The sequence below is a fragment of the Belonocnema kinseyi genome, chromosome 2, assembly GCF_010883055.1.
Source record: "Belonocnema kinseyi isolate 2016_QV_RU_SX_M_011 chromosome 2, B_treatae_v1, whole genome shotgun sequence".
NCBI lineage: Eukaryota > Metazoa > Arthropoda > Insecta > Hymenoptera > Cynipidae > Belonocnema > Belonocnema kinseyi.
The window spans coordinates 21,437,969-21,448,638 of record NC_046658.1 but is presented as its reverse complement, the minus strand read 5'-3'; the positions used below and the strand labels follow the sequence as shown (position 1 = coordinate 21,448,638).

The 10,670-nt window shown below is 34.8% G+C and overlaps 1 protein-coding gene across 1 annotated transcript in view; it reads right to left on the bottom strand.

Moving 5' to 3' along the window:
* LOC117167191 (retinal homeobox protein Rx-B) overlaps positions 1-10,510 on the bottom strand; it is a 191,478-nt gene extending 180,968 nt beyond the window's left edge. Inside the window, exon 1 of the mRNA XM_033351916.1 lies at positions 9,447-10,510. Coding sequence (XP_033207807.1) covers positions 9,447-9,840 — 394 coding nt within the window. The 5' untranslated portion in view covers positions 9,841-10,510. The remainder of the gene's footprint in view (positions 1-9,446) is intronic.
* Between the last annotated feature and the right edge of the window lie 160 nt (positions 10,511-10,670).

Here is a 10,670-nt window from a genome sequence, read left to right as displayed (position 1 = left end):
TAATCCTAGTCTATAAGTTTGTGGATTAACTACTGTTGGGTAGGCGAACATATTCCCAGAATTTAGAGACAATCGAAAAACATGACTTTTTGAGTTGGGGTAATTGAGGAATAATGCCCCATATATATATACTAAGATTTTAGATTTTAGAAATATCACAATTTATTATTGCATATTTTATGTGCTTAAACAAGATTTGCACTAAATCTAAAAATATATCAAGATATTTTAAAAGATTTATGAAAATTCGAAATATTTTTTCAGAAATTTAATAGATTTTAAAGGATTTCCACAAATTTCCGAAGATTTCTAAAGATTTAACAGACTTTAAATAATTCAAGAACATTATTTATATTTTAAAATTACTTTTAAATCTTAAAACTCATTTAAATTATACCGAAATTCCTTCAAAATTAATCAAAATTACTTGAAATCCCTTAAGTTCATAAAAAAGATCTTAAACTGTTTTAAATAATTCCAAATCTTTTGAAATTTGATTATACACTTGAAAATGTTTGAAATCAAATAACTTCCGTTAAATCCCTTGAAACTTCTGAAAATCTTTTTAAATACATTTAAATATTGTTAAATTACATGCAGATCCTTAAACTCTTTTTAATTTTTTTAAATTATTTAAAATGCTTTGCAATATTTTTAATTCCTCCGGAGTAAAAATGCTTCGACTTGAGTTCGACTTGGTTATGTCTTGAGTTCGTCTCCAAGACATCGATGTCTGGCTGCATCTCAAAACTGAGTCGAGACATAAGCCTTCGTCTTACTTTTATGGCCATGGCAGGTAAAACGGCGTTTATTTACCTCAAGTCAAGCCTTGTCTTGGCTAAGACAACGTTTACTTGTCTCAAAGAAACCTGCTTTAACACGAACCTTTTTCGGCTCATAAATAAGATTAAAATTGATGAATGAAAAATTTGTAATGATTAAATTAGTTATTTTTAATTAAAAAACTCAGAATCTGTGGGTCTGAACTAGTATAGCTCTTAAAATTTTTCTTAAAAAAAAAATAAAAATCGTAGCTTTCTAGAAGGATCTCCTAAACTGTTAGAAATACGTAAATACAAACAACATTTTCGGTATCATCATCAAACAAGTATAATACAAATGAAAATCTGCAAATAAGTGGATATATACATATTGTATAAAATTATACAAGATTGTTTAATCTTTATGAAAGATTACCTTTTATGGCAGTCAGAATGACCCTTTTTTTAGGACAGGTATACAATCGAAGTAATAAACCGCTCGTGTTAGAGTCATAAAAATTTGACTCAAGAGTTAAATTTATGTCTTCAAGACATAGAAACTTGTCTCTAAGACATAAGTTGAAGACTGGCTCCGTCTCAAAGCTGAGACATGCTCAAGTCGATCTTTTCGACTTCAGCAAGTCTTGATTGGGGGAAATTAAAGTCGAACTCGAGTCAAAGCATTTTTATTCGGGCTTACAGACTTTTTAAACTATTTTACATCGATTCAAATGCCACAAAATCCCTTAAAATAACTAAAAATCTCTTGAACTCATAAAAACGAAATTAAAGTCTTTAAAATCTCTTGAAAATTCTTGTACTTTTTGGAATTCTTCTAAAATCCTTTAAAATTCTTTAAAATTGCTTGAAATCTTTTGAAATTCATTTCTAAACTTTAATCTTTTTTTTAATTAAAAGAATTTTTAAATCCCGTTAAATTAATTTGTAATTCAATCAAATCCTTTTAAACACTTGAACATATTTCGTAATTAAAGAATAATACATCAAATCTTTTGAATTGTCTTGACATTTTTAAAAATCATTTAGAATAATTTAGAATATCAAAAATATTTGAGATTATAAAGGATGTCAAGAATACCAAGAATAATGAAAGAATACGTGTATGGGAATATTTAATGAATGCTTCAGGAATATTGGAGTGATCGGCCCCTCGGCATATACAGATAAATTGGTTTAAAAATATAGCATTTTAAAGAAACAATTGAAGCCATTTCGATTTTATTATTTTAATATTTATTAATTAAAACCAATTAAACTTTCGCTTTCACAAACTGTGGTAATGGGATTTTAGAGAAAACAATAAAGTATCTGTCATAAGGGCGCAGGCGTCGAGGCAACGACGCCACATATTTTGTGCGTTAAAATTTAAGAGCGTAAGAAGAGAATTCAAAAATTCTACCGAGAATATGGAGCTTTAAAGGACACATAAGTAAAACTCAAGAATATAGAGGCAAGTCCTTCAATGTATGGCCTGAAGCTAATACCGAAGCAAAATACAATGAAAATATCTTTAGGAGTGGCTACGTAGGAGCTAGTAGAATAAAGAGCTGCAAAGTAGAGACAATACTTCTACTTGGAGCGTCATAGTAGGGCCTATATTTCGACTCTGGGTGCTTTACCAATAACAATTAAATAAAGACCTGACGCTCAATGGATACACGTGCGAGCTTGTGTTCCTGGCGGAGGCAAAGATCTTGCCTGTTGACACCACGAACAAAACAAAGCACGATTTGTTGCCATTTACCTTATATGAAAAATACAACACAGAAGCACAAAGAAGGTTGAGAATATCCTTTCTACCATTCTTTCTAGATTTCTACTATTCTCGCTAGACACATATTTAGAACAAGCTCGCATGTGTATCGGTCGAGGGTCAGGTCGTTATTTAATTGTTAATCGTAAACCACAAGTCAGAATTACTTGCCGTTTTTCAAAAAACTTCTTTCAACCCTGCTCGAAAGTAACAATAATTTTAACTTCTGCCTGGTCAAATCGCTTCATTTATCGTTCAATTTAAGATTCTAAAAGTTTCTTGCCGAAAAAAACTGTTTTCTCAGCCAAGAAACAGGTGAAGCTACTATTCTGCAATTGCACCAAAATATGTAGTCTCAAGTTCTTTCAAAGGGTATAACGTAGAATACTTCTAAAAAAATAGAACCGATTTATATTGAACTCTTAAAAAATCGTTTCAAATATTTAACGACACAAAAAGTTAAAAAAAGTAATGAATTAATTAATTGTTTCGAATTTTTTAAAAATTTGGACCTTGCATTATTGAAGAAGTGCTAATGATTTTTATCAAAGACATCCTAACGCGATCCGTTAGCTGAATCGGTTAGGGCATTAGGTGTTTGGCAAATAATCAGTGTGTGTGTGCGATCTCGCGTTCGTTTCTTAGTACTTGCGGATTTTTCCGTTCACTATGATCTACCATCAATATAAAAAAATTCTATAAAGAATGTGTCTAAAAAACAATTGCTAATATCCTTGATATTTATATCAAAGATGTTATTTTATTTTTTGTGATAAATAATAAAACTTATTTTTATTCATCCATATTGGTGTGAGATTATAGAGAACCTGCTTTGATGCCACAAGTCCTACAGTAGTTGTTTAAGCTTTAAATTATGGTCTAATTTGACTTAAATGACCCTACTTTCACGATAAACGTGGAAAAACGGTCAATTTCCGACTCTTTTATAGCGTCAAAGTAGGGTCTAAATTACATTGAAATCGCTGCTTATTTAGAACCTACTTTACAGCTTCCAGTCCCTACTAAGGTAGGAGTTACGGCTTCAAAGTAGAGCCTACATTTCGACTCAAGCAACTTGATTTTTAGAACCTCATGAAATCTAGAAAAACCTGGTGAAATCTAAAAAAATATCACCCAACGAAAGTACTGAAGATTATTCTTTTCGCCAATTATCCACACAACCATATTGTTTTAAAACGTCCTGAAATTTTTAAATTCATTTCCTCACTATTTTTGACAAATCAAGTTCTAAACTACAAGCCTATGAGACGAACCATGTAAGTAGGCGTGCATGTACTTCGAAGTTTAGGTTTTGTTTTGGAGAACAGTTGACAATGAGTCCATTACGTGGCATCAACGCGCTTCTATGCCGACCAAGAGGCGACTAGCCTATCGCGTAAGAGAGTCAAAACACCAAAAGAAAAAAAAATCATATCTGCGGACCAAGGCCAAAATACCTTCCAGGTCCTTTTGAGTTTTGTTTAGGGATGTTCGAAGATTATTTTCTGCAAGTTTCGTGCATGTCAGTGCCCTCAAAACAAAAACAAACAAGATCTTGTGGTATCAGTACGTCGCAGATCCCTCCAGTTTCTAATTAGCGTTACAGTAGCGTCCGGAAAATACCCTCATTTTTCGAAAAATTGCAAGTGGTGATTGCTCTGTAAACACGCTGCAATTAATTAAAAGCATTAGAATACATTTTTCAATTAAAGCAATAATTAAAGTAATAACTAGATTATAATAATTAAAGTAATAAAGTAATAACTCAATTAAAGTAATAACGAAAAAAATGCAACCTTGTGGATCAAAATTGATTAAGACTGAAGGGATGTAGAATTTTTCGAAAATAACGCTTTTTTCCGAAATTTCGAACTGACAAGGAATGTAAAATCTAACCGTTTCTACTGAAAGAGCTGAAACTTGATGAATCGTCTTCCTTCATAGAGTACTTTCACATAAATCGGCGACGAAATCCGTGATATGCGTGCGCAATGATTTCACGAATTTCGCTGACCTGACTCATATGTATATATTAGCTATACGTGGCGTGAGTGTATTTCCGACGATATTCTATTCTGATTGGCTGTGACTGACTCCGATTAATTGTGTATAAGAGCGTTTTTTATTGACAGAAGCTGACGGTTTACCAAACTGACAGTTAAAGTTTCTCGAGCGTCCGTAATTCCTTCATGACTTTTCTGTAAACCCATTTAAATTTTCTATCGAGCCCTCGGCCGCGTTTTACCCAACTGTTCTGTAATCTTTATCAAAGTGATTCTGTAACTTTATCAAAGTGCTGATATGTTCTAATAAGTTTACTCAACTTACGGTGCCTTGTGCTTCTTCGAAATGCATTCGACTTCTGCTAAATGTCACTGCGCAAGTGAGTTGCTTTATCCCATGTGGAAATAATTTCTGGCAGACTGGAATTATTCTAGCGCAACTACTGGATTATTCGTGGCTGTCTGTTCACGCCGAATTAGATTGACGCTCTTTTGGCGCTATCTATACCTACTACTATCGGCACTTGAAAGCTGAAAGTGTTCTACGTTAATGAGCTTGAAGACGATTATGTAAAAAAAATTTTGTGCTTAGCAGACTGAAAAATGTAAAAAAAGTAAGGATTTTCGGATACATTTAAGAACAGTCAAGTTTAGAGCATTATTTCTTATACAAGGGGCGATGGGAAAATTTTGAAAAAATTCATGAGTATGAGGAAAACTGTTGTGAACCAGTTGCAGTTGAGAAATTTAAAAAATAATAAAAATAGTTGCTTAAAAGTACAAAAATGTGCAACTATATTATCTTCAGTTCTAATACATATATTAAAGCGATTCAAACTTCATACTGTAATGGATAGCTCTGTATTTATTTTCAATCACCCGGAAGGATATCTTCGTCTTATTTTTTGCGAAAATCGTGATATTTTCAGACATTTTTTTTGTCGGAAAACAAGTGAGAGAAAGCGGGGGGGGGGGGCTTTTTGTTTTACTGCCAACCGCTGGTGCCATTCTTCGGCCCCTGGTTCTGAATGCTTGGATGGCACTTTTCCACGGGTCGAAGAAAGGGGCCAGCGGTCGGCAGTACCCCCCCCCCCAACTGCTTTCTGTCACTTGTTTTCCAACAAAAAAAATGTCCAAAAATATCGCAATTTTCACAAAAAATAAGAACACGTCCTGACGAGTAATTGAAAAGCCTATCCATTACAGTTTGCAGTTTGAATCGCTTTAATATCTGTATTCGAATTGAAGATAATATAGTTGCAAATTTTTGTACTTTCAAGCAACAATTTTTATTATTTTTCAAATTTCTCAACTGCAACTGGTTCACAACGGTTTTCCTCATATTCATGAATTTTTTCAAATTTTTCCCATCACCCCTTGTATAAGAAATAATGCTCTAAACTTGACTGTTCTTAAATGTACCCGAAAATCCTTACTTTTTTGTACATTTTTCAGTCTGCTAAGCACAACCATTTTTTTTACATAAACGTCTTCAAGCTCATTTACGTAAAACACTTTCAGCTTTTATATGACTGTTTTTTTATTGCGCTAGCATTTTTTTTGGCTGAGTTGTTGAGCTCCAAGGACAAATGCCTATAGTTTTGTCGCCGATAGTAGATAGAAAAATCCATCACGCAGTTCTATGTAGACCTACTAATGTCGCTAGCCAGAATTTCACATCACATTAAAATAAAAATACCGTCTAAAATCTAGCTTGGCTCTAGAAAGTACTTCTATTTGGACTTTGAAAAAGAAGGCGTCATTTAAAAACTAATTAATAAAAGATAACAATTTACATTTATTGCAGTGCTCAAATCAAAGGAAATACAAGAAATATAGTTCCCTATGTTGTCAGTGATGTTTCATAGCGCAGATTTGTTAATTTAATTCATCACTGAATATCGATCTACATTAAACTATATAAACTACATAAATCTACATAAATCTACATTAAAATGACATATTTCCTAACCTCAAATATTATGCAGTGCTGCTCATTAATTTCCAATAGTACAGTGAAATTCAAAAATTACTCGTTTATGATATTCCATCAATTATTATTGAAATTACCTAAGATATCCCGCTTGGAAAAAGTTCAATGGGTGAACCATGACTCAACAATGGCATAAGCGTGGGGTGAGCGTGGGTAACCATGGAGTAAGCACGGGGTGAGCATGGAGTAGAGTGGCTCAAGATTGGGTAAATGTTTACCCACAGTCGTCTCATGGTTGTCCCACGGTAGTCCCATGGTCATGAACAATGGTTCAAGCATGGCTAATGGCCCATCTGCCATGCTTCGCCCACAGTCAAACGTGATTTGGTTGAAATTTAACTGCGGCAAAATTTTCGAAGATGGAGACAATCTACTAAATTTTCCTAACTTTTTAGAAGGGCTTGGTGGATAAATATGTTCTTTTATTGGACTTTGCGCAATTTTTTTAAGAAGCCGCGTAAAAGAAGTTTGCATGGCTCAAGCGTGGCAAGACACGTGGAAATGTCTGGCTGAAGCATTGGTCGCGCCTGAATACTAGCAGGGCACAAACCTTGCTCCTATCCGAAACCCACACTTAGGATACTCTAAACACACTCTAAACAGCACCTTAGGTGCGCTCAAGCTCTCTTTTAACGAAAGAGAATTCACAATTACAAAATTAAAGTGGTGGATGTTTTGAGTCTTAATTTTAAAATGTTTACGCAAGAATGTGCGAAAATATAAAGACCGAGCGCGTAGCGCGAGGTAAATACATAATCGAGCGCGAAGCGCGAGAACCAACAGTTGCGCGCCCTAGGCGCGCTCAAATCTGCGAGCCGATCGCGTAGCGCGCGATGAGAATGTGGCCGCATAGCGGGCAGATTTTTTTTACTGTGTACAGGTGGCATCATAAAATTTTTTTAAGTTCATAAGAAAAAATATAATGAGTAGCATGCTCTTTTAATTATTCGTGCCTAATATCAGAATATCAGAGCCCCTATCAGAATATTTAGTCTAGAAAAAACTTATGGGTGCCCTGTCAGGTTCTAGGGAAGAATTGCATGCTTCTTATAGGTATAGCAAATCTATCTGTATCTAATGGGGCCCCGACCAGAGAACTCCTAAAATCTTATATTGCCTAAAATATAATTTTTAGGTTTATGAAGGTTTGATTATGCAAAAATAATGTTTTTATCATTGTTTACACTTGTTATTCTCGAAAACTTGATTTAGGCCATCAAATTTCAACTTGTCGATTTAGCGCAGTGATCAAGACTCCCGACGGTTAGGCGGTAGATTTAGGTATAGATATGTAGTTTCGATACCCCGTAGCGTTATAAATTTTATTTGTAATATAATGCTTAAAAATTTAGTATATGTATTCACTCTAAATGGGACCATTAATATTTAAACTAAAAATACTCGTAATTAATTAATATTTATTTTTTAAACATCTTTTTTGTCATTTCTTTAGAGTATAGCAGCAGTGGGTGGTAAAATTAACGAAAATATTTAAATGAAATGTCAATTTTTGAAATTATGAATGATATTCGGATCGTATACAGTCGTTTGGTGATGAAGGGATAAATGTACTGGCTGCCAGTAGCGTGATAGTATCCTGTAGGAGTCCCGCAGGAACCCTTCTCTTTAATTAAATTGTAGGCGGGCTGACCGCACTAGAACCTTACTAGAAAATCAAGTAGGGCCCCCGTGGCCTCAGCGTTACGCACTAGATGGGGCTCCGACTAGTGTTCTCCACGAGAGCCCGAATAGAGACAGGGAAAACTGGACAGAGGACCACTAGAGCCCTTGCGAATTTTCTGCACGGGTACGCTTGAATAAATCAATAATGGCTTTAATGAAAGATTGAATATCAATATTTGTTTCATGTTGTTTTATATTAAAAATATAAGAAAAAGGTACAAGTTCGTAAAAAGATTTTTTTTATCGATTCTGTGGTTTGCTTTTAAATATAGATACACAGCGTGTGGCCAACCCATTTTTTTAGCTTAAACAGAGGTGAAACCCCTATTCTGCAATATAACCAAAATATATTTTTAATTATTTTCAACAAGGTCAAAAAAAGCATTATTTCAGGGCTACTTTCAGGTATTACAATAAGACTCAGAAAAAATAATCTCAAGTGGTACTGAAATGAGGCCACTGGTGGGATCCCAGAATCGCTTGTTTTGCATCGAAAATAACAGCATAAAGTTGTCCTATTTAAAAACAGGACACGAACGAAATGATGCCGCAAAAAAGAGATGTCTAAATTTTACAGTGAAGTATTAAAAGTATTCCACTCGCATATTCACAGTTAATAAATTTTGAGTAAAATTTGGGGACATAACTTCAAAAATTTCGAAAAAGAATAAAAAAATGTCGGTCGTTAATCGGAGTTTATTATTTAAGACGTCTGAATCGAAGCTAGTAGATTAAAACTATTCAAATGTTGATGACCGATGCAAACCCGTCATTTCTATTTAAAAGAGGATCGTCCTTTAAATCGTGCTTACTTAAAAGAAATCGATTCACTAAAGCAATCGTTCAATCATTTTTTCCCTGCGTCTATATAGAATAGAAATAGAATAATTGATGCTTAATTTAATAATATACCTGTGTAATAATTCCAATTTTTAACAACAAATGTTTGATTATGAACAATATTGTGAATTTTGTCGCTGATTAAGCGTTTGAACAGTAGGAAGTAGAACGACACCTCGTGCAGTTCGTAAAATTGTTTGAAAGTTTTTATGTACTCATAAGAAATGTCTATAAAGACAAGTAAAATGGTTCACATAAAATCTTAACTCTTGCAATACTTCAAGATGTTGTTACAAGATGTTTTTACTTCAACAAAACAGAATACATACATGCATAATTTTTTTAACGATCTAAACTATAGAATAAGGGTTATTAAAAAAATTTAATTTTACCGGGAGCAATATTGCTCAAAGGATCATCCGGTTTTCTCTTGAGCGAGTTTCCCAGTTGCAGACCTTGCTGAAGAGTATTAGACGAAGCACTGGCAGTCATCGAGGTAGAAGTAGTAACATCTTGAGTCTGAGGAAGTGGAGCGTACATTCCTGATAATTCAAGTTCCTTTAATTCCTTCTGTTGCTGCTGCTGCAGATGATGATGGGGGGCCTGATGATGGGGAGGAGGACTGTTAGATGAATCCAATTTATGGAGATGTCCGCTGGTCGGCATCAATTCGCCCCCATGATGACCACCATGCAGACCTAACATCACCTGAATGCTGTGAACACCGCTTCCGCTGCGACCTCCAAAGTCCGAGAATATCGGATCGTCGAAGGGACCACCGTCCATTTCTCTGCCAAAAGCTCCTACTCGCAAAGTGAATTCCAGACAGGAATGTTGCACTGTTTCGCGAACTTTGCACTTATCGAAACTCTTCCACTCGCCAAGTGTTCTTTCCTTCTCTTTTCCAGGAAGAACTTGCAATCTTGATTTTGAGGGTTCCCTGATGAAGAGTGAAGCTTGGATAGAAGTTAATGCCCATGCGACATTAAAGACCAAAATGTGCTACTGATCTTATTGTAAAAAATGTTCCAATCCTTTTTTTTTTCTTTTAATGCAACGTTATTGTTTTGTAAATATTGTCACTTGGGTACTGTCTTCTTTTAATAAAAGATGTCTCGTTTCTTCTATAAAAGTTATTTTACCGCAGAAGAATAGTTAAAAGATGTTCACAAGTTAATGTTGATTTTCGAAGACTTTATAATTTTGTTGTTATCTTCTGATTGGAACAAACCGATATTGTGAAGCGTTTTCGGTAGGCGCCGCGTGTCACTTAAGCAATTATGCAAAAACGAGGATGATTGCCGGCGCAGCCGCGTGTAATGGAATCTGATCCAATTGCGATCAATTCTTGGTGGTTATGATTAATTTAAATTAGTTTTAAGCAGAGTTAAAAAAGAGAAGTAGTTGTGTCGGACCTTGCAGCGTGACTGATCCACAAGCGAGCCACGGGACACTCGTCTGATGATCCGAGAACTGAGCTAATCACTCCTCACTCACATACGTTTATATTTTAACGAGGACCTATGGCGACGCCCCCTACACATGAAAAGCGGCCAATCGGACCCCATTCTTCTCGAGTACCAGCGTTTAAGAGGCCAGCGATATGCGGGCTTCGT